This window comes from Doryrhamphus excisus, chromosome 22 (assembly GCF_030265055.1).
Source record: "Doryrhamphus excisus isolate RoL2022-K1 chromosome 22, RoL_Dexc_1.0, whole genome shotgun sequence".
Taxonomy (NCBI): Eukaryota; Metazoa; Chordata; class Actinopteri; order Syngnathiformes; family Syngnathidae; genus Doryrhamphus; species Doryrhamphus excisus.
The window spans coordinates 2,351,777-2,376,310 of NC_080487.1; the positions used below are offsets into that span (position 1 = coordinate 2,351,777).

Below are 24,534 nucleotides of genomic sequence, written 5' to 3' on the forward strand. Positions count from 1 at the left end.
TGGCAAATGTAATTTCACTATGTATTTATGTATACATACATTTGGTCTACAACAAATCTTGGTCTAAGTATAAAAAATATAACTGCACATTTTACAGTATTTAATCAAGATGAACCAAGTTTGTGGAGCGTTCATACATAGCAGGTGTGAGGTGAGGATATACATATAACAAATTGAATCAGAAACAAAGAAGCAGACAAAGTAAACTGTCCTGTAATGTAATGTAACCACAATTAGCATCCATTCACTTTGTGTCCTGAAGGCCCCAAATGACCGAGAACCAACTGGATACTCACACTTGGCAGCAGTTGCCTAAACACATAAAAAAAGTTTGTGTTTTGATGACATTAGATAAAAGACACAAAGACAATCAATAAATAGTCTATATCGGAGTCATGCAGGGGTGTCACTTTGGCTTGACATTTGACACATTTATGCTCATCACTTCAGTCCTGCAACAGTTTGTGTTTGATGGTTGAACTCTCAGAGGACAGGTGCACAAAGAGGGCGCCCGCAGCGGTGCGTGCCCTCAGCTCATACATGTCGTAGTCGTGGGCCCACTCCACATTTCCCCAGCGCTGAATCTGTGGAGGAAGTGACAGAAGACTAAGATAAGTCAAAAATATATATTGTACAATGTATGTTATTGCTTCTATCCAAACGGTAAGGTTGAGAAAAGCTATTCAAAGCATTGCAGTGTCATTTTACGCAAACCACAAGAGGGCGCTGTTTGATTTAGGACAGTGGTTTCCAAATCTTATAAATAAAATTGCCATAACTAGGCAAAGAAAATTGGGTACAATTTTGCTATCAATAACTAATCATACAAGACTTTGTCTTTAAATGTGAATATAATGAGGTCAATTTATGTATTCATGCTGTAGACTCAAAAACATCTGGATTAATCTAAAGATGAAGATGCAACCAGAGAAAAAATTCAGGTTTGATTTCTAGATATTTAGCTCTGGATCTGATGTACAACTTAGCAGATATCATCTTTTGTTTGAACCCACTCATTTTACATGTGAGCAAAAGTATTGTGTGCGGTGTGTGCTTTGTTTTGCTACCCAAGTGTGTCATATTACATTACTTATTTAATCAATAAGTAGCACTGAAGGTGCAGTTTGAGATTGGGTAGAATAGGAATAGAATTTTGAGTCAAAGGTCTGTATTCAAGCCTGCACTTCCTATTCTTTTTGATGAGTGGTTAGCAGCTTCTAAATACAACTAAAAAACACATCCTTTGTCCTACCTGGTACTCTTCCTCCAGCCTCGACAACAGCACAGCCTGCTCTACACTTAAATGTCTGTCAATCATTCCAAATGACAACACAACAGACTTCAACTGGGTGATCACGTACTCAAATCCTGCAAGGGAGAATACAGATTAATACAGAGCCTTTCTTCTCTACCACAACAGCAGCAAAATGACAGTATGCTTTTCAGTAATTGTTACCACAAACTGGTTTATCCATACAATCCTCATCTTTCGCTTGTTACCTGTCAGTGACCAAAAATTGTAAGATTTGAGATGCTGGCGGAACGTGTCTTTGGTCGCCTCAGGGATCTCAGGGCCCATAATACTAGAGGAGGAACCGATGACGACGTTATATCTGCAATTGACACACAGCTAAATAAATACAAATCTGGAAAGACATCGACTATATTCTTATCAGTGTATACAAAAAATATCAGTCTATTTCGCTGGAGGACAAAGTATTCTACACCACTGCAGTAACATATTTTTACAGTAAATCATTACTCTGTGTCGAACAAAAGCCAGTCTGCTACCTGTCTTCGATCCAGTGCAGTACAGGATCCCACTCATTCTTCTGCAGTTCAACCAGACCATAAGGCTCATCTACTCTGTAACTACACCAAGCAACATTTTTTAAATGTTTATATTAGGTGTATAAAAGTAGAATGTATTTTTAGATCCAATCATCAGACTTTACAGGGTATCATTGCTATATATTGTTAGAAACTAGACATATGCTCATGTTTGAGTAAAGCACATACCAAACAGTGTCAGTCTCCAGAAACTTTAAAGCAGCACTAATCATTTGGTCCTCGTTGCGTTGTGTAGGATTGTCCAAGGCAGTGTTGCAAAGTGTAGTCTGCAAGAAAATAAGCAAGCGATCAGAAGCACTGAAATGTATTTTTAGCTTACAATTAACATTGTATATATCTTTCTGGAAAATATTAGACATGTCCTTCTAGCAGTCTGGTCAAAGGTCATACCAAGTGCATTGTATAGAACTTGAGTGTGTCCTTTTGAGCATCCCATTCAGTTGCCACAGCGATGGCGAGGGCTTCATTTGGCACTGTGAAAAGCTTCCCTCCAGGGGTTTTCAGCTTCCTCCGGTCTAAGTTGATCTCATATAAACCTCCTAAATGGGACAAGTCAAAAACAGAAATAGGTTCATTTGGACCAATATAGATTTAAAAAAAAATATTTCAGAATGTTCCAACACAGAAAATGATCCAAAAACAAACACGCATCATGCTATGGGGGAATGGTGGAACTTAAAAATTTTGCAATCACTTAAACACTGATCCAAAGATCCAGAACAAAAACAAAATGAAAATGCTGCAAATAGCAAAAACTTGAATAAAATTATGGCCAAGTGGTTAACAAAGAAAAATGTATTTTTTTTGTTTCGCCTTGTCATAAGTCTGCCGACTTCTATTTCTCCGTTGCATCTGGTTTTGGTGTTTTTATGATTTTGGTTTTGGATCATTTATGCGCGTTTGCCCCTAACGGCCACCGTACCTTCACCTTGGGCAATACTGACGTCCTGATAAAATCGTTTTCTTTCTGCAAGCAAACAAGAATGGCTCTTTTAACTCTTGTAGCTTAGCATAACAAAATTCTATGTTATGTTTACTTACCTGTTGCAGCTGATGTTGAATATTTAAATGCATGTTTGAAGGGCTGACGATTCCGTTGCATTTTACAGAGTAACAGAGCATTTCTAAGCCGATTATCGAGGCTTGCAAAACTTCTAAACATCTTACCAATTATATATAAACGGTATGTCAAGTGAACTAAGTTAGCTAAACTGAAACGAAACGCCAGGGTCCAACGCTCCTATGTAAACAAACGCCACATTGTTCGTGTGTATTTCGCATTGGAATTGCACAAATACGGTAGCAGTTAACTGAAAAAATGCGTAATGTTTCTACCTACTAGCAATAATTTACTATCTCAATTTTTCGGCCCACTGTTCAAAAGCACGCGTGTGACCTTCTGCAATTGTTAGGCAGCGTTGTATGGGCTTGAAGAGACGGGAATTGTAGTTCTATACATGGTTATGTGCCTCTCTCAATAAAGCATAAAAAACTACACACTAAAACCATGAAGCGTACCGACCAAAGTAAACCAATGGCAATCCAGTATCTTGGCATGTCCAATGTAATTAGCCAATGAGAGGACTGCTTGCTTTGACTTCGTCGTTGCGTCGAAGTCCACTTACTTTCCTGGGAGCTCGGTCCCTAGCATACCACAACGTAAAGGTTTCATAGGGAATTTTGAAGCTGGAGGACTGCTTCAGCCCCACATCGCTGCTTCGTGGACGCCGGAAGAGTCTGTCACTCAGACGACCATTAACCAGTTTGGTGCCCAGTCAGCGAAGCGGGAGCCATGCCCGTCCCCGCTGGATACATGAGCGACTCCCATTGCGCGGCCTTCGCGTCCTCGGCCTCACTTATTCCTCCGCCCCCGATCAACACCCAGCAACCCGGTGTTGTCACCTCGCTGTTGTACAGCGGCTCCAAGTTCAGGGGGCACCAAAAGAGCAAAGGGAACTCTTACGACGTGGAAGTTGTTTTACAGGTGGGTATTTGAGTCAAAATGATACTAAATAACGTCAGATTTTAACTGAAAGCGGGCCATCTGTCAAAACGGGGTGTGATGATTGACAGCTGGAGAATCAATGAGCACTGGCCTAGCTGTCATTTTAGCACAGCCTGTTGCTACGCTGACAACAATTATAAACAATAATGACACATTTCATTCATAAGCCACTTAATCTTGTATTTAGCGTCTACACATGCCTTCCAGCTAACACCCTTCGTACGTAAGTCTGTTTATGAATGTCCTTTTCCTTTTCAGCATGTCACCATGGAGGACTCTTACTTGTGTGGTTACCTGAAAATAAAAGGACTCACGGAGGTGAGAGGGGCACTTATTATATTGGATAGACACACATGCATTCTTTTTAGAACAGTCTTGACAGTGCCATTTACTGTAAAATCGACATCTTGTATTAGATCCTATGGGACTGTGAATTTGTACTGCACTGTGTGTGTTGTTTTGTTTTAAAATTGGCCACATTGAAAATGAAAAACGTATCACAGTATAATCAAGAGAGGGACACGCATGCAGGTTACTTACCTTGTTTCTTATGGTCATTCTTGCAGGAATACCCAACTCTAACTACGTTCTTTGCTGGCGAAATTATCAGCAGAAAACGGCCATTTCTTACCAGGAAGTGGGATGCAGATGAGGATGTGGATCGTAAACACTGGGTAAGGTGACAACTGTATTGATCAGGTTTGCCATGACCTTTTATTATAAGCATCTTTGGGCTTGCATATTTCATGAATCATGGTTTGCATTTCTTTTAGGCTTTAATTTCTAACATGTCATTGCTTATTTGGATTCTTATCCAGGGCAAGTTCCAAGCCTTCTACCAGTATGCAAAGACTTTCAACTCGGATGATTTTGACTACGAGGACCTTAAAAATTCTGACTATATCTTCATGAGGTGGAAGGTAAGACATTGTTGTACAGTATTGTTTGAGCTGGATACACAACTGCATTTCTTTCGAATAGGAACAGTTCCTGGTCCCGGATCACACAATCAAAGACATCAGCGGCGCTTCCTTTGCTGGATTTTACTACATTTGCTTCCAAAAATCCACAGCAACAATCGAGGGCTACTACTACCACAGGAGCTCAGAATGGTAACCCCAGCAGATGATCATTCAATATATGTTCCTGTTCGTTCCAGTACACCTGGCTGTAGTCAGGATGACAGATGCAGTTTTATTTCAGGGTCTGCTTAGTAACAGCAAATATGCTCCCACGATAAGCCAACATGACCTTTATTTATAAGGCGTGGTATTTAATTTACAAGATTACAAGCTCTCCCCTTTTTTTTTTTTTTTTTTTACTGCATTGTCATTTTTGGTTCCTTCTTTCCCATTCCCCTTTTCAACAAACACTTTCAAGTGCCACTAAAGTGAGCTTGCAGAAGTGGAATATTAAATACAAAGTGGGGAATTATTAACAGACCCCAAAAGTTGCTGATGTCATACATTGACAGCAATGCATATTCAGGTCTTGTTTGTTCTGTCTGGCATGGCGGTTGATAGAGGAATGTCACATGGAGCATCCAGGCAGTCAGTACACCTCAGTATGTATGTGGTTTAGTAGCGTCAAGCAACGTGCACATAGTGTTCACTCAGTTTGAGCAAGCTTTTTAGCATCATAAAACAGTTTGATTGAAGTGTTCTCTCAAATACAAATGTAATGTTCAGAAAATTGCTGTCCAAACTATTACATTATTGCTTTAGTCTTTTATTTATCATATTTTCAGAACAAATAAAGCCTGCACATTAAGTTACACTGCAGATCTGATTTAAGCCTCACACCAAAAATAGCTGTATTTTGCTTTTACAAATAAAGGAAATCACAATTTCCTACAAAACATAGGCTTACGAAAACTGAGGTTTTTTCTTTTTTCATATAAATTTTTCCACAAATAAATAATCATACTTTGTAGGCAATGACATCTACTACAACACATGGTGCTATTAGTCATCCATCCATTTTATATACCGCTTATCCTCGTTAGGGTCGCGGGGTTGTCACAAAAAATGTATGTTAGGAAATGTGTATGAGCCCTGCCTGTCGTAACTTTTAAGTGTCTCACCTTAGGTACCAGTCGCTCAACCTCACTCACGTCCCTGAACACAGCGCTGCCATCTATGAGTTCCGGTGACCCGGGCTGGCATCGTGGATCTTTTGTTGGGTGGACTTAAGGCAAAGCAGAGGTCTGCGGATGCTACTGAGATCAGAGAAAGACAATTTGTCAAGCATACACAACATGCTCATCTTTGGGATGGACAGAGGCTGGATCAGCAGATGCGAGAGGACACTTGAATGTATGTCTATTGGATGAGGTAAAAAAAACAAAAAAAAACCCACAGGAAATGCTGTTCTGCTCCCTGGCTAAGCGTGGAAAGTCAGAACCAGCATCAGAACCCTGGTGTGGTTCCTACCCGTCAATTGTGTATTTTCAAGAAAATACTTGGCACCCTTCCTGAAGGCACTTTATAGGCCAAGTTGGGAAGTTAAGTGCATCAACACTTTTGACCAGGGATGGAGTGGCTCCTTGGAGGAGTCTGAGAGAAAGAACTCTTCAGGTTTTAGGGATGGAGCTTTAATCAGCCCATAAGCTGTACATGACAGTATAAACAGTATTTTGTTGAAGTTGTGGTTGTTTGCCTGCCAAGAGGATATTTTTGTGATTCTACTCTAAAAGATGGACACTGAGCGACACTTTTAAGGCTACAAAGTGGGTGACACACAAAACAAGTGTTCCCCTTCCTCCCCTCGTGTCCATCACATTTGCTTTTTAATCACATGTGGTGTTGTTCCATTGTTACTTTTGCACAAAGATGGACCACACGTTACTAACACTTGTTCACATGCCTAGGTACACAAGCTCAAAGCTGAATGGAGAAAAAGCTTTTTATCTACTTAAAAAGGTTTGACTGCTTGGAGTGTTGAGAGACAAATCAGTCATTATAGTAAGTATTATAACAGAGTATTTTTTACGCAGATCTGCACTCTGCATTAAACAATGAGCTTTTTATGTGTCATTTTTAAATTATATACCCCCTTGTCCTTACATTGAGGTCTCTTCGACTATGCAACATGTTCAACATAGCACTCTCCAAACAACAAACCTCCATTCGCAGAGATTTAATTCTTTCCCATTCCCTCTTTCCCTAGAGTTTATGAAACACACACCTTATTGTCATCAAAAGGAAATATTTTTGTTAAATTCCCTGTGAAGTCTTTCCCTAATGGGCTTCCCTTTGTCATGTGACTGTGCCATGTTTTTAAAAGTTTATCAGAGTTGTACTATTACAGATAATGAGATGTATTTGCTTGAGATTAAGTCTGAGTTGGATTGACAGACTGTTGGATTGAATGACCTGTGGATTTGAAAAGAGAAATCATATCCAAACAAAACCTGATGGCTGTTTCTGTTATCTCTGCTGCGCTCTAGTGGCAGGAAACTTCAATGCAGTTTTATACACACAAACACGTGCATTTCAATGAATTAGAATATACTATACAATATTGAATATATATATAAAAATTATTGGAGTAAAGGAAAATTTCGATTAAGAGACCAAATAAAGCCCCGGGAAGATTTTTGAATTTTTCGTATTTTTGAAACCGAGTTTCAGAGCTACTTCAAGCTAGCATAGGCTTTGGCGGTGGCTAGTGACCGAGGTATCAAAAATACTCATTTTTATGGGCAGCTCAATTACTTGTTTTTCGCAACCCCTATGAAAAGCTGGGATTTGGTTTGAGTGAATACTACAATAAGTACATGTGTGTGTATTTCTCCTGCAGGCATGTAGACTAGAAGACAGTGGGAGGAAGCCACAAGCTTTGTATCAGGCGTGATGCCGCCATGTTTAAAAATATTGTCATTGCCCGGCGCCAGACTGGTTTGCAAGTATGACTTTTCAAAAGCTTCCATCAATCCACCACAGTCAAATTGTGCAGCAGACAGTATGGGGCCAGCGAATCGTGTCTAGACACAGGATTCCATAACGTCTGCTATATTATGTAACACAACACTTAGACATCCACCTGAGGACTAATTAATGTACAAACCTGTTGTGGGCTAGAACCTATCCCAGCAACCATCACCAACGGGAGTGAAAACAGCTTTCTTACGGACAAGCTATCAGTCCAGTATGTAACCCTCACTTGCCCAAAGAGAGCCGGGGTAGGCTCCAGCATACCTGCGACCCCATGAAAACTAATTAAATTAAATTCTTTCAGTAAAAATCAGTGTGACTGCTAAAATGACCAAGTTGAACTGAACTGTAGAATGAATGTCAAATATATATTCTTATATTCCTGCAAAAATAAAGGTACCCAGGTACAAAATGCATAGCTGTCCACCAATGGTGTACCCAAGTGCAGTTTACAATGAAATAAATGATACAGAACAACACATTTGAATGAGCAGTACTAAAAGAATTGATCTTACATTATGCATTTGCAGATCAAAATGTGAGAATGTGAAATGAGTTTTAAGCGCAGCAAACTAAACTCACCTCTCACCTGTTTGATGAGCTATGAAATGATGTGGCCAATAAGTAATGGTTAGTGTGGTTCGTAGCCTGGAGGCACTACTCTAAACAAAAACAACAAAAGTCCCAACTAATCCACGTGTGACGCCATATTATGCAACACCATTTTGAGAACAACATGACTGAAATGTCAAGCACTTATATCTAGTCGCAGTAACTCCGCTCAGCAAAAATACTTTGGGACTGCAGTGTCATACGTACGCGTATAACAGATGCAGACATTGGTAATGGTAATGGTAATGGTTTTATTTCATTTAAACTTGCATCAGATTACAATTGAGTGCATCCCATAATCAGTTCCCAGTTCCACATGTCCAAAAGGAGTAGGAAGAAGCAAAGCTTATTAAATCCTACCCCTCCATCTGGTACTTTTACAATCAGTAACTGTTACATTTGTTCACTTCCTGCTTTCCTAATATAATTGATTATTTTTTGTTTAGTTTAGTTTTTTTTAATTTACATTTATTTTGTAATTTTTTTTATTTTTGGCAAGCACAGAAGTACGAGGTGATATGACATATAATATTTGTATATAATATTCACAACATTTTATTAAAGTGCAACTATTGATGATTATTACGAAGGACTTTAGTAAGTACTGTGTTTTTTTTGATATTGTGACATAGTAAAATTGATCATAGATGGGCTCCAGTGAGTCAAGGTTCATGGCTGGTTTATTCATTCACTCCCCAGTTATACACTGGTAAACTACATCTGTAGCCACAGCTGCCCTGGGTACCAATCCGTGCCTACGGCCTGTTCGACAAGCACCAATCATTCATTCGCATTTATACACCATTGTGGGCAGCACTGGAGGCAAGGTGGGTGAACTGTCTTGCTCAAGGGCACAAAGACAGTGATTGGGTGGAGAGACATGTTCACATAGTCTTTAAAGTAGCCAATGTTTTGTCGTTCATAGTTCATATTGTACATCACACATCCTTCATTGCACAATAATAAAGCATCCGTCCATTTTCTATTCCATTCATCCTCATGAGGGTCGCGGGCGTACATTAGTACCCAGTCACCAATTAACATAACATGCATGTTTTTGGAATGTACCACACACCCACACACGGGGAGAACATGCAGAGTTCACTCAAAGATGCTCAAGCATCTTCCTGATTTCCTGACTGTGCGGCTGACATGCTAATCACTCACCAACCGAGTGGCCGAAAAGCAAACAAGAGTAAACAAGAGTATACTGCCAAGTCAAATTAAAACCAATTAGGCGGAGTCTTTTTCTCCCACAAAGACTTCACTCAACTCAAGTACAAGATGGAATGTTGCTTTTGGCTCAGGGACAGCCCATATTGCTGCAGGAAATGACACCAGTGTCATGTTACTTATACTCACATAGACCGTGGCCGCCATCTTTCTGTCAGCGGTAGAAATATTGACTGATGGATGGCGACTCCCATTAAGGTTAAAGGTCACACAAGGATTGCGCAATCTAATGGCTTTCTTCACAAGAATTCCCTTTCATACCTGGGGGGTATTATGGTGATTGTAGTTTACAGCGGTGCGTGACCTTATTGCATCATACTGCTAAAACGTTTGCTAACCAAAATACTCAAAACAGCTTCAACAATACTACAGTATTGCACCCTGACTACTTACTGCTGTTGTAGTGAAACATAGATACGATATAACTTTATGTATTTGACATCTATAACTATATATTTGCAGTCATCCCTCGCCTCGTTGCGGGGCAATTTTTGCGGCTTCATTATTGCGGTTATTCAAAAATATTTGAATTAATAAAGCAAATGTTCAGCAAAAATGAATTATTTTCAAGGATAAAAATGGCTAAATAACTAAAATACAAATATTAGGCATTCGGAAGACACATTCCAATTGTACGCTGGAGGTCACTGGAAGTTAATTGGAATACTGCAGAAAGAGGTTCAAAATCTGGAAGGTCTAGAAAGCTTTCTGTGCAGGTTATTGTGTGTCGCTGCTCTACAGGAGTCAATAGAAATAGCCAGAAATCACCATAATTTGCTTGATTGTTAGGCTGGTGCGGGTAATGCTTGGTGGGTAATGCAGTGTGAAGCAAGTCGAGTACTTCATGTGTCACGTTCTGAGAAAATTGTTCAACGAAGGCGTTCTTGCGCAACCCTGTTGATCGCACGACACATTTCACCTCCAATTGTTATAATGTAAATATTTCGTGTTATCTAGCACTGCCTTAATCCTCTTGGTAATTGGAATCCACCAGCGATACGTAGAAGAATGATAACAACAACAGTCAGACACCTCGTACCTCTCCATTCTTAGTTGGGTTCATATCAGGAGATGTACTTGGCCACTCGAATCAGCGTCACGTTCAACTTCCTGAGCAAAGCTTTTGTCATCGAGGAGGCGTGTTTAGGCTCGTTAATCTGATGGAAAACGGCCAAGTGGCCTACTTTCTCCAGGGACGAGTACACACTCGGCTTCAGAATTTCACAGTACATGTTGGAATTCATGTTTTACTCAATAAACCACAGCTCGCCCAAGCTGGCAGCACTCGTGCAGCCCCAGACCATGACGTTAACGCAAGGCAAGACAATACTGTACTCCTGATCTTGCTAGCAGTGAAACAATAATGGCTGTGTGTTGAATTATTTTCAGTGGCTAGTACAGTATACAGTACATCTAAAGTGCTATACAAGCTACCTGACAACTTTACTTTCTATAGCAGGGGTCGGCAACCTTTATTATGAAAAGAGCCATTTCACCCCCTTGCTCACTAAAGAAAAATAGCCTGGAGCCGCAAAACATAGTATGTTTAAAACAAAATTGGAGGGAATTTGGGGCGATCAAAGTAGTTCAGATAAGAAAAAAAACAAGTTGGAGTACTCTTGCTAGTATTATATTAAATATAAACTTACTTACTGTAAACTTACCTGATACCTGAAGTTCCAATGCCGCTGTTTTATATGATCTCTAATTTATTTTTTAGAATTGTCAAATAGCTTTGGGAAAGTATGAAAAGTATTTATAAAGTATTTTCCTTAATGTTTACCTGTGAGAGAGAACTGAATAGCATCCTGTCTGCTCATCCTTGTACTCATCCAATCACCAGTCAGAACTCAGTCAGGATGCATTCATGGACTCACACAAAGTTGGATTTTTTAAAACTCATTACAAAGACATGCTTTTTCCCCCACTGTGGTGTTAAAAAATATTCAAGCATTGCAAAGGGAGCCACAACAAAGAGGCTGAAGAGCCACATGCGGCTCTGGAGCCGCGGGTTGCTGACCCCTGTTCTATAGTATTTTCTCTAGTATTGTCCAGTATTGCTGAAATACTCTTGATTTTTTGTTGCCAACACATAATGATTGATTTTTTTTCTTGATTTTATTTCATGACCAAGCCTTTTTTGTGATGACACAAGTTCAGATCGTCAGTGTTAGTCAATCAGAGTCAATTAGTGGAAACCTGCACTGCCAAGTAAACATGCAACAACCCACTGTGGGTTTTTCATTCTTAAAATTGTCTCCATTCTGACACAGATGGACGACCTTTTAGCATTCCACATCCAGTATGCACTTTCACAGGCATGCTATGCTACGACTGGGAAGGTAAGTAAGTAAGTAAGTAAGTTTTATTTATATAGCACCTTTCTCAGACAGAAGTCACAAAGTGCTTCACGAAAGGCAAAACTCAGAGTTAAAATACACATAAAAAATACAATAAAACAATGTACAATAAAAAAAGGTGATTTATAGCTCAGAAAAACCTTGTTGGGGGGAAAAAAGCGGTTAATTCTAAACAGTTTCAGAAGCGACAACATGAAGAGTTTCAAAATGACGCCATTGTTGTGTAGGCGTATGCTATTTATAAACGCAGTTTGAGGGGGTGGTGCAGGCTGCTAATTTCACTTGGGTCTTCCTTGGTTGTTTTTTTTTTTTTTTACAATGAAGCGTGTGTTGTTTTTTCCTGGCAGCAGCTGTACAGGTACACTAAAAGGTGTCCTTGCACATTTTTAAATATTTTAAAAAGGAGAGGCACTTTATCTCTTAAGATAGACGTCTATCCTGTTCAGTGCGCTCTGCTGATTTACTTTACTTCGTGAAAGAAAGACATGAGATTAAACATAAAGTATTTCCTTACAAGAAACTGGATAAGGCTGCTTCCTTCCCCCCCCCCCCTGCTTCCCAGTTTGTTGTCATAGTTGAGCCATGAGGAAATGCCACTGAGTTGTAAAAAAAAGCTATTTATTATACCCCTATGCGTAAAAGGCCTGTCACGGAATTCCTCACGTTTTGCAGTATGGGCTTTTTTAAATGGGGCAATGTGACGTTTATATGCACCATGCACATGTTGAGCTGATAGATTTAAATACAATGAGTGGATCAAGCACCTGCACGGCTCCATGAAGGCCAGACAAAGACGTGTTTGTGAAAGTAGTATAAATCACCAAATACAATGATGCCATGCGGCTAATCCCAGTTGAAAGAAAACCGATCCAAAGATTTAAAGTTGAATTATTCATGAAGCCAAATAATGTTACAGGTGGAAACACACATTGTATGTATTCATAAGTGTCGCTGGTTTCAGCATCTTGGCATATTTGTTGCATAGAATAATGGCATGAACGGAGTGAGCCCCTTTCTCAGTCATACAGTCCCTTCGTCTTAGCGGGCGTAGGCAGGGCAGGTAGCATACACACAGAATGCATGAGTAGATTGCAGTATATTGTACTTTCCTAAAAAGTAAAGTTAAAATCTCATCTCGTCTCCTTCTTGTGTATCGTCTGTCACTTTATGTTTATTTAATTACTCGTTTTCATTCATTTTTTTCTCTTTTTTGTATGTTTTTTTACTATTTAATTCTTTTTCAGCACTTTTTTCGCCTTATTCTGTGTTTCATCACGGCCCCAGTTGGCACGCATCTGTTCTTTTGTCTTACGACACTTAAATACAGGGAGGAAACAAGTTCTGAGTAATTACTCAGACATGAGAAGAGGTATGATTCAATACTATATATTTATTTTTAGATATGTTGAATTGTGTAACTGGGATTTACAAATAAAAAAATAACATATAAGTAAATAAAAGGTGTGTATTGATGCAAAGAATTGGCTCATAAGGTGGTGTATGAAGCAAAAGGGTGTGACTGAACAAGTCGTATGCACTTGCATGTAATTATTATTCATTGGTTTAATCAGGTGAACGTGACTGTAATCGACCATGGCATGAGAAAACATAAAAACGTAGGCGTATCTGCACATTCCATTGGTGTTAGTCAACACCAACATACTGTAAAACGAAGAAAAGTGACACTTTCGGTCCACTTGAGCGGATCTTGTGGGGCCCACATAAATACTTAATGCGTATTCATCCATGAGTGAAAGGCAGCCTTAATCACGTAGGACTTTTATCATCACACAGATGTGGTGTAAAATTAAAATTAAAATTAAAATTAAAATTAAAATTAAAATTAAAATTAAAATTAAAATTAAAATTAAAATTAAAATTAAAATTAAAATTAAAATTAAAATTAAAATTAAAATTAAAATTAAAATTAAAATTAAAATTAAAATTAAAATTAAAATTAAAATTACCCCCATCCCTGTACACCTTTATTATGTAACTTTTAAAAAATGTTATCTATTTATTTAATTTTCTTTACTTGCTCATTATCTGCTTATCCTTTTAGTATGATATATATGTAATACTTATCTTTGTAATTGTTTAACTGTCACTTTTGTACTTTATTCACTTATTCATATATATATATTTCTGTTCATTGAATCGCTGTTTATTAACATAGGTTGCAAAATGTTAAAAAAATTAAAATTAAAATTAAAATTAAAATTAAAATTAAAATTAAAATTAAAATTAAAATTAAAATTAAAATTAAAATTAAAATTAAAATTAAAATTAAAATTAAAATTAAAATTAAAATTAAAATCACCCCCATCCCTGTACACCTTTATTATGTAACTTTAAAAAAATGTTATCTATTTATTTAATTATTTAATTTTCTTTACTTGCTCATTATCTGCTTATCCTTTTAGTATGATATATATGTAATACTTATCCTTGTGATTGTTTAACTGTCACTTTTGTACTTTATTCACTTATTCATATATATATATATATATATATATATATATATATATATATATATATATATATATATATATATATATATTTCTGTTCATTGAATCGCTGTTTATTAACATAGGTTGCAAAATGTTAAAAAAATTAAAATTAAAATTAAAATTAAAATTAAAATTAAAATTAAAATTAAAATTAAAATTAAAATTAAAATTAAAATTAAAATTAAAATTAAAATTAAAATTAAAATTAAAATTAAAATTAAAATTAAAATTAAAATTAAAATTAAAATTAAATTAAATTAAATTGTCTATGCCGCCTATCCTCACCTTTTTGTGGATGTGGGAGGGAAGATGCCAGATAGTACCTCAAGAAAGATGATGTACTAACCACTATTCTACCATGCGGCCCATAGTTTCCTGACTATAGAAAGATAGTACTTATACTATAGTAAGAGTGCTATTTCTGTGTTCATACATTCATTCACTGTAACACAACAAATTTCCCCCTGGTCTTAATAGGCTCTTTAATGTTCTATCATGACAAACTCATTTGTCTAAGCGTTCTTTTTCTTGTATTGTATGCCCACATACCAAAAGTCCAGGGTCATGTTTCCATTGCTCAATGCAGGGAAACCTCACGTGGCTTTAAGCTCAGGTGCTGATATCTACACAGGACACACACAAAGCTGGACGGACAGCCCTGACCTTTTTCAGCACCACACTGCTGTGTGAATGATGGGGGTTGTGTGTGTGTGTGTGTGCGTGTGTGCGTGTGTGTGTTTGTGTCCTGGCATGACTTCATTCAAGAACTCCACACACTTGTCTGATGAGTGGTTGAGATAAGCCACTCGGAGTTGGACTCACTCATATTGTCTTTGAAGAGACACCTGCTACACACACACAAACAGGGCTCTGCATACGAGGTGCAGATAAGAAATATTGCCGCCAGATGACAAGTGTCAAGTGATCGCACGTGCATACTGGATCCAGGAATCCGTCATGTAATTATAGAAACAAAACAGCTGACTGGAGTTTGCTTTGAATGGATAATAAATATCATATAAAAAATACAATCTTATGGCAATATTTCCTACCGACTTTGCACACATTTATAGATATTTAGGTGTAAAATAGTGATGGTAATCACATTTCCTTTTACTGACTTGACTTTTTCTGAGTCACTCACTAAAGTTGAGACGGGTTTCACAGCAAATGTAGTAATAAAGCGCCCCTCCACGTTGGTTTTACTACTGGAATCCACAGTATTAAGCCACAAAGTCAACAAATTCTGCTCGTAAAATGACATTAGAATGATCAAAAGCATTTTTTAATCTGTGTCTGTAATCCCGAGAGATTTTTGTTTCGTTATGGTTGAAAATGCATAATTTAAGCCAAGAATAGTACATAAAAATACCAACATATATAACAATACCAATTCCGTAATGACGAGACTGGAGTGTGAAATGTAACACCACTGCTGTTGTAAAAATAATGGCTGCCGCCAGACAAGTATTGTGTGTTTTCATGTCACACCACACACTAGACCCGATAATTACTCTACTAATTATCGGACCGCAGGATGTCATGTCACTGTGTGAAAAGGCCCCGCTTTTGTTTCATGGGGTAAATATTACATTGACCCATATTTTGACCCAAATATTACACAATATTTTTTCCTTAGGAAACTGAAATAGGCTTATAACTGGTTGTCTTTGGTCTGTATCATGTTCACAAATGTTGCGCTTTAAAAGGACATTTTAGAAGCTTTTCCTGAAATCTGTACTCAAAATAGCATAATAAGAAAATATACAGAGTTTTGTTACATAACAAGTAACAAAAACTGTCATGTGTTTACTTTAGTTCATCCATCCACTTATCCTCACTGAGTTAGCAGTTATGCTGGAGCCTATCCCAGCCGACACACTGTACTGATTGCTCGTCAATCGCAGGATATACATACTGGATAACAAACACTGACACACATTCCTAGCTATGGACGATTATAGAGTCATCAATTAGCCTAACATGGAATGTGGGAGGTACCCGGAGAAAACAAAACACGCAAAGGGAGATCATGCAAACTCCACACACAGATGCCCAAATGCGTCATTACTTTATTTTTATTTATAATTAATTATACATCCATTTTCTATACTGCTTATCCTCATTAGGGTCACAAGGGTGTGCTGGAACCTATCCCAGCTGATTTGGTGGCCAGCCAATCACAGGGCACATATAGACAAACAACCATTCACACTCATCGTTCATACCTACGGACAATTTGGAGTCTCCAACCTAACATGTATGTTTTGGGAATGTGGGATCATGCAAACTCCACACAGAGATGCTGAAAACCCCTAACCACTCCCCCACCGTGCGGCCTATAATTGATTGTTATTTGTATTTTTAAGCTACAGCAAATAATATAAGAAAACGGCTCATGTATCGAATACACACAATAATGCGTTTGACTTTGAGGCACACTTTTCAGTAAAGTCAGGCTACATTAAATAATTAGTCTCGATTGGGTGCGGCTTCAATCCGAATCAATCGTCTTGATCTTTATTTGCCAAATAGTGACGATTTAGACTGACAGAGAGGTGTTAAATTAACATGACTGTGGTTGTAGTTTATTGTGGTTTATCTTACAGTACTATTTTTAGAGTATTGTGACAATTAGTACCAAACCTAATAGCACTGTGCAGCTTTTGTAAGATGTAGTAAAGAAATAATCTTGATTCTTGCCACAATAATGTGCAACACAATGATGAAAGCGCACCAGTGATTCAGCAGAAAATATAATATTGTTGCTGGTTATTTTTTAATGAAGATACCCTAGATACACTGAAAACTTAAAAAGCAAGGCTCTTCAAGAGAAGACAAGGAAAGAAAGATATCAAGTCCTTATAAATGCTCTTCAAATAACAGCTTCATTAATGAAACCTATGTCGGTGCCATGAAAAATGTCCACACACACCCTTAGGGGGAAAAGACCCCTTTCAAGGTGTTTTATGTATGAAGCCCAGTGGGTGTCAACCTTGGGCTAGTCTGTGACTCCGCCCACCAGGTGCGGTGTATTTATGTGGGAGGCACAGCCGTCCCAGTAGCATTGTGGATGGATTAGCTCCTCTCCAGCTGGATGCTGGATTAACCAGGTTGTTTCCTCCAAAAATAAAAGGAGAGCATGATGCCCAGCAAGGGGCAGCGCTTTGTGTTCAGTGCACGCATCATTGGGGCCGTTCACAGGGAGACCCCAAAACTAAAGGTGAGTTGAAGCATGCAAAAGTGCCACAAATTCTATTTAACGCTATTTATGGTTGTTTATTATGACGCATTTTACAGATGTTCATGATAGCTGTCCTGTGGTCGGATGAGACCGAAGTGATTATCTACAGGTCTTATGATGATTTCAAGAAGTTGCATGTAAGTTTTAAATGTGGGAAAAGTACACATAATTTCTCCTTTTTGTTTTTTTTTTAATGTTTCTTTTTCATACAGAAGCGACTGAAAAAGAAGTTCTCTCTTGTCAATCCTAATAACAAGAGAATGATCCCCAAATTTAAAGGTAAGCCGGTTTATTAGGCACAACCAGAATTACAGGACTGACACAAACAATAACAAACAATACGGTTAGACCAAATGAAGATGTTTTTATGGGGACGCTGTTACTGTAATTAAAATGTTTTGTGTGATGTTCAGCGGAGGTTGGCTCGTGCTGCTGTATCAAGGGACTTTCCATCCATCCATCCTTTTTCTATGCCGCTTATCCTCACTAGGGTTGAGGGGGTATGCTGGAGCCTATCCCTGTTGTGTTTGGGCGGGAATACACCAGTGCCAGCCAATCGGATAGGGCGCATATAGACATAATTCATGCTCACATTCATACCTGTTAGAGTCGCCAATTAGCGTAACATGCATGTTTATGTTTGTAATTTTGCTTCAATTTACATAAAATGTGATTTGTGGGGGTGGTGATTGACCCAAAAAATTCAATATAACATGTAGGATTTTTTTGAAACAATTTTTACAAAAAAACTGCACCCTTTTAATTTTAACAATACCAAAACACAAAAAATAAATGTAATTTATATAAATGTGTATGCGAGTTTTAAATCTCGATATGAAAAAATGCCTTTAATTTACGCTATATTTTACAAGAGAAAGCTGTTTTGAATAGTTTTAATAACAGTAACTAAGTGTAGCTACCGTAGCTTTGAATAAGTGCTAAAACATCTTGTTCAACATGTTTGTTCCCCTCTCTGTCTGACACAATAGGAGTGTACCTGAGCACTCCTATTGGTCAATTATCATAAAGCACTGTGTCTGATGCACACTGCAATACCTGCCACGGTTCACGCCCTTTCCGATTTGTATCTAAAGTGACCGAATTCATCCCCTTTCTTCAGGGGAGGCAAACAAAAGCAACCAACAGAGAGGATCGGAGCTGTCGGCGCAGCGGATGAAGGCCTTAGAGACTTACTGCTACAAGCTGCTGATGTGTGAGCCCATGGTGACTCAGAGTGCAGAGCTCGTACAGTTCTTCACACCACAGGACCAAGACCTGGACCCGGACTTAACTAACAACAGGTAGGTTTGTATTGTGACATGATTGCGATTGAAGTTGATCGAGAGACAAATGGTACTGACCTGTTTGTCATGCAGCCTCATAATCCTGATGTCCGAAGATGGAGTTAGTGGTGGACGACAAGGAGGAGGAGAAGGAACAGTAATCAGTCCATTGGTCACCCAAACGTACCGTTCTGTCGCTGCCTACGAGACCAAAGACACCAAGAACCGTCCCTTTAAAGTAGCCACGGGTGAAAAAGTGGAAGTGCTGATCAAGGACCCTGCTGGTCAGTCCAATGCTCTGCCTGTTCTTTCACTTCCACGTGCATCTTTATCCTGGTTGCTACTTAACGCTGCTCAAAAAACACTGCTAGATTGAAGACCTCCACCAAGGACAAAACAATCATTTCTACATGTGTCTGAATTTCCAGCTTTTCATTGCAAAGCAGGTCTTTTTTCTTCAGTCAGTACCACACGGGCGCTCATGTTTACCTTTTGTTTATTTTAGGTTGGTGGTTGGTGGAGAACGAGGAAAAGTGCATGGCATGGTTCCCAGGTCCCTACCTGGATAAAGAGGAAGATGAGAATGGATTTCAGTTGGGAGGTGTGCCATTTACCAATGTACTGTCTTAACTTATGTAAGTCAGTCTATTTCACAAGAGGCGTTATCACGCCTTCTTTGAATAGGGAACAACTTAAATGAAAAAAACAACAACAGCCAAACCTAAAAGTGAACCATAATTAACAAAGACAACTTTGCCAAATGTTGAGTAAATTTGAAACCGGACCAATGCCACATACCAAAAATATTTTCCTTGCTTCTTTTTTGTGACACACTCTTGACATTTCGTAGGTGCTTTCTACTGCGCCGTGAGGAGTTTTATTACCAATAAAGCGGACGAGGTGTCTGTGCCTATCGGTTCTGTGGTGGAGGTGCTGAAGATGTCTGACGATGGCTGGTGGCTCATCAGGTAAACCCAGTCTTGTCTATTGGTGTGGCACCTTTGATGATACACACCTATTGCTATGAGGCAAACATTAAAAAACATCTCTGCAAGCAATTAGTCATGCAAACAAAAAAAAGGTGCTGCCAAAGGGGAATTTTGTGCTGCTTTTTGGGATCAAGAGCGCCTCAATTCCCATGCTTATTGATAATTTACTGTGTCAGCAATTGTTCTTAAAGTCTGAATCCACACCAATATGTCTAAATGTTCAATGTCTTCTCCATGTTGTTTGTATAGATTAAATGACAAGGTGGGCTACGTCCCCTCCATGTATCTGAAGCCCAACAACAGCCCCCGTACAGGACTTGACAGCTTCCAGAGGAAGCTGCACAAATCCACCCTCACCCTCTCCGTCCCTGGGACACCTCTATCTCCGTCTTCTTCTTCCTCGAGTTCTTCTTCACCAAAAAGGCAAAGTTCTGAAGAGCAACCCAGAGCTCAGCCTCGTAGGCATGGTTATTTATCCAAATCCCAATCTATGGAGATTCTTTCCGAGACGTGGACCCCGACCGCTCGTTCCGCCCAAGCAGAGGTCAACAAGGTGGATGCCGCCTGCTTAGACAACCGACTGTGCAGCGTCAGCAGCGAGGAGTCCAGCTTCTCCTCTATCAGTAGCTCATCTTCACGTTTTCGAGATGACGCCTGTGCGCAGCATCCGAGAAACCAGAAACGACGCATCTCCAGCGCAAGCTACGAAAGTTCCGTCAGCTCGGGAAGTTTTACAAGCTTCAGTTCCGGTAGTAGCGATACAGCAGGCCTGATTCCTCCATTAATGCCACCCAGACCCAAAAAGGAGGAGATCCTGAACCGGTGCTCCACCGTGACCCGTAAAGCAGCTATGGACCCTCGTGCCTGGCCCCAAATGCGGCGTGGAACATATAATGAAACCTTCTTATAAGGACACTTTCCAAATACTGAACAGTAGTACTCACAGTCACTCCTACTCTGATCATTTTTTCAGCCATTTAATCCCTGTTGCTCCAAAAGTCGGAGTGTTTTTCTCCCAGAATCACCCGAGTGGATCAAACATAGAATGCATCTTACTTTGAAATCCAAATGTATGTACTGTAGATAATGGACCAGTTCGACTATTTCACAAGGCAGACGTGTAATGTAGCTTCAGTGAAGCATGTTCTAGCTAGCGTATTGTTTGGACGGCTATAAGATGATCAGCAATCGTAGCAATAGCAGTTACAAGTCAAGAGAGACATCATTAGCAAGGTTTTATGGAAGGTTACATTTTATAAGCCTCGATGCAAAAATGATGATTAGGACTTTTACAATGTGTCACATAAGTTAATAAAATTTGCACTTGAAAACATAAAGTTCAGAAATGTGTCTTTGGATGATTATCTCTCCGTTTTACCAAGGCTTCTTTCATTTTCTACAGACCCCACCATGATAAATGAATTTCTATGACATGGAATTCAATGTTGATGAATTGATTTTTTTTCCTAGTTAGAACATAGAAAACCTAAATATTGTTTTAAACATTATTAGAGCCCTGTAGACATAAAATAACAACCCTATAGTCACCTTTACGCTTGAAACAGATGCTCGCTTGCAAGCTAGTGAGCTAACCCGTTCGTCTCAGCTTTATTTCTTTTAAAAATAAAAGGGTCGCGGGGGGGGGGGGGGGTGGTGCTGGAGCCTATCCCAGCTGTCTTGGGGGCGAGAGGTGGGGTACACCCTGGACTGGTGGCCAGCCAATCACAGGGCACATATAGACAAACAACCATTCACACTCACATTGCTGAAAAACATGCTGTTTTTGGAATGTGGGAGGAAACCGGAGTAAACCCACGCATGCACGGGGAGAACATGCAAACTCCACACAGAGATGGCCGAGGGTGGAATTGAACTCCAGTCTCCTAGCTGTGAGGTTTGCGCGCTAACCACTCAAGTTAATCAAGTACCCGATTTATTTTACTGAGTGACTCATAACAACTCTCGCCAGCGAACACAATCATGTTTGCTATCGCTACCAAACAATAACAGCAACAACCTGTGCAGCTATGGTGAACTCCATACCCAAGAGGATTAAGGCAGTTCTTGACTGCCTTCTTACTCGCGTATTCGCGATTCAGTATTCATGATCCCACAAATATAAAATGTCAGCTTATTACATAGCCTCATAACAATTCTGCATACAATACATGTGGGTTTGAGGTTTGAGTCGTTTGGTCGTTTGTGAGAAGGTTGAACTCATGGATTTGTTACATGGTAGAAATGATATTGACTGAGTCGTTCAAAACTTTTTTTACTGAACCAGTAATCGCGGGTGTTTGTCACAGTTAAAGGAAAACTTAAAAAAAAACTTTAAAAAAATTGTGCCCATTATCCAGAATTAGAAAATTTGAAAAAATGCGACTCATCACAAAAATACCTAATTTATCATATCATATACAGTACAATATACCGCAGTATACAGCAGAAATAATAATAAAAATTGTTTCATTTATTGTTTACAAAGATGTTCAATAAATGCACGAAAAACATGTGAAGTATTCGCATCCGTCGGTGACCTCATCGGGTTGGATGAGAACCAAGACAGCTTTCATATTTTATTTACAAGAAGCGGTGCTAATTTTACAGCATACGTTCTCATGCATCAATACAATGGAATGACGCCAGATTGATGCCAGTTGTGCCTGTTGGTTCACTGCAGGGTGCATTTTTTTTTTGCTCTGGGATCGTCAGGATGAAAGTGAAAGTTGGGTGAAACAAAAACGTCATCTATTCAGCAGGATAGGCTTCAGCATATCCGCTGATGGGGATAAGCGGCATAGAAAACGGATGGCTCTGTTAAGCACATCAAATTGCAATACTGTAGTGTTGCAAGCAGGCAGTGTACTATGTATGGGAATTAGTGTTTGTCTTGGCAACGTGACGTTGTCATAGTTACGAACAGAATTGCGTCTAAAAGAACAAAAATCACTTTTAAGAAAAGTACAATGACAACGTCCACTCTGTGTGTATGCTAGTGGCCCCGCCTCCATCCACCGAGGACTGTAAGACTGACAAAAAGGCTCACTCTGTTCATGCTGTTGTTCTATGAAACCAATGCACAGAATGAACTGTTTGGAGGCGAGAGACGGGGAAAACATATTGAGGCCAGCAAAATTATGAAATTGTTGTTTATTATGTGATTCATTAATTAATTTATTATTATTATTTCCCTGGCCAATTGCCTGCGAGACATTTTTTTTTCTGAATGAGAAATCTTGTCACTAGATCTTGTGAATGAGCTCTTATGATACCCTTACTAATTATGTTTATGATATTAGGTAATGCTATTTCTTGTCTAGATGGCTTCTATAATATTAGGAAAAACATTTAAAATGTTGCAGACACGTTGCTATGCTCTAATAAATGAAGACAGCCGTGCAGCCCACATAATCAACATAAGTCTCCTAAAATACATGAAACTCCAACATAATAATAATAATAATAATTCAACCACATCATTGTTTTTTTTAAATCCAAAAACACAACATTATCTGAAAACATACAACTCAATGATCAATGTCAGTGGATGACAAATGAGGTTAAACAATTTCAGAAAGGTCAACTGGAAGTTATCAACCCGTGCAGCGATGGGAGACTGCGTTCCAGAAGAGCAAATATTTAAATGACCTCTTGCCCCCCCCCCTCTGTGATCAGTCAGTTTGCTAAATTCCCAACCCGCTACTTACTACCTTGACCCTCGTGTTTCCGCTGGGCTTTCCATGCTTGCTTCACCAGGGATGGGTAGCTTTAGATGTGCCCAAATAAAGGTGATGCATTTATTACTAACTACTGTACCTGCGCTTAAGTGTGAAATAAGTGAAACTTCAGCGTGTTTTAACTAGAATAGAGATAAAAACGTATCTTTTATTTGCAAAAATAATGTAAAAAAAACACAAGAACACGATGCTTTCATCTGTATTTACCAGACACAAGGGGCACTTTGTTGTAAGGAAACGCATGCTTTTGTTTGCGTTGGGAGGGAGCTGCTGTCACCCAACGAAGGATTGATTGCATTTACAGACAAAGACGAGGAAACAACGGTGAATGATTTACCAAAAAAACGTGATTGTGATGGGAAGAGTCTCCTTTCCTCTTCCCCCCCCCCACCCAAACTTTGTATACGTGTCTATTGTAATGTAGACACACTACCCGTAAGAACCTCCATTTATCTTATTATGACGCATAAGATTAGGATAATCTTAAAGATAAGGATGTGTCTATAACACATCAACATCAGAAACAACACGCAATAAATCAATAAATGTACTTTACAGGAGATCTTCAACTTTTGTGACACAGTTTTGCACATTTTTATGATTATTTCATTATAGAATGGCAATAAGATAAAAAAAAAAACTTTTTAAAACTATTTTTAAACCCCACTAATGCCTGTGAAAATAAATGCTAATCAAATATTTTCCTTGACAAATATATACTATAATATATATATAATATATGATAATGACCAGTTTTGATCATATGCATTTTGAA

General features: G+C 38.8%; 3 protein-coding genes across 3 annotated transcripts; 2 read left to right on the forward strand and 1 right to left on the reverse strand.

The window, feature by feature from the left end:
* Positions 1-90: 90 nt before the first annotated feature.
* atpaf2 (ATP synthase mitochondrial F1 complex assembly factor 2) lies at positions 91-3,628 on the reverse strand. Its single transcript, XM_058062352.1, has 8 exons — positions 2,893-3,628; positions 2,774-2,818; positions 2,242-2,390; positions 2,020-2,117; positions 1,792-1,872; positions 1,501-1,613; positions 1,253-1,368; positions 91-584 (listed from the first exon to the last, which is right to left on the reverse strand). The coding sequence occupies exons 1-8, from the start codon at positions 3,011-3,013 to the stop codon at positions 447-449; spliced, it is 861 nt and encodes a 286-aa protein (XP_057918335.1). The 5' UTR covers positions 3,014-3,628; the 3' UTR covers positions 91-446.
* On the forward strand, positions 415-7,311 carry LOC131109887 (glucose-induced degradation protein 4 homolog). The gene is made up of 6 exons (XM_058062353.1): positions 415-3,835; positions 4,115-4,174; positions 4,423-4,530; positions 4,675-4,776; positions 4,838-4,968; positions 5,945-7,311. The coding sequence occupies exons 1-6, from the start codon at positions 3,644-3,646 to the stop codon at positions 6,006-6,008; spliced, it is 657 nt and encodes a 218-aa protein (XP_057918336.1). The 5' UTR covers positions 415-3,643; the 3' UTR covers positions 6,009-7,311.
* Positions 7,312-17,583: 10,272 nt separating this feature from the next.
* LOC131109885 (NADPH oxidase organizer 1-like) lies at positions 17,584-21,210 on the forward strand. Its single transcript, XM_058062351.1, has 8 exons — positions 17,584-17,729; positions 17,807-17,887; positions 17,963-18,029; positions 18,871-19,051; positions 19,127-19,317; positions 19,539-19,634; positions 19,884-20,001; positions 20,272-21,210. The coding sequence occupies exons 1-8, from the start codon at positions 17,649-17,651 to the stop codon at positions 20,930-20,932; spliced, it is 1,476 nt and encodes a 491-aa protein (XP_057918334.1). The 5' UTR covers positions 17,584-17,648; the 3' UTR covers positions 20,933-21,210.
* Positions 21,211-24,534: the final 3,324 nt, after the last annotated feature.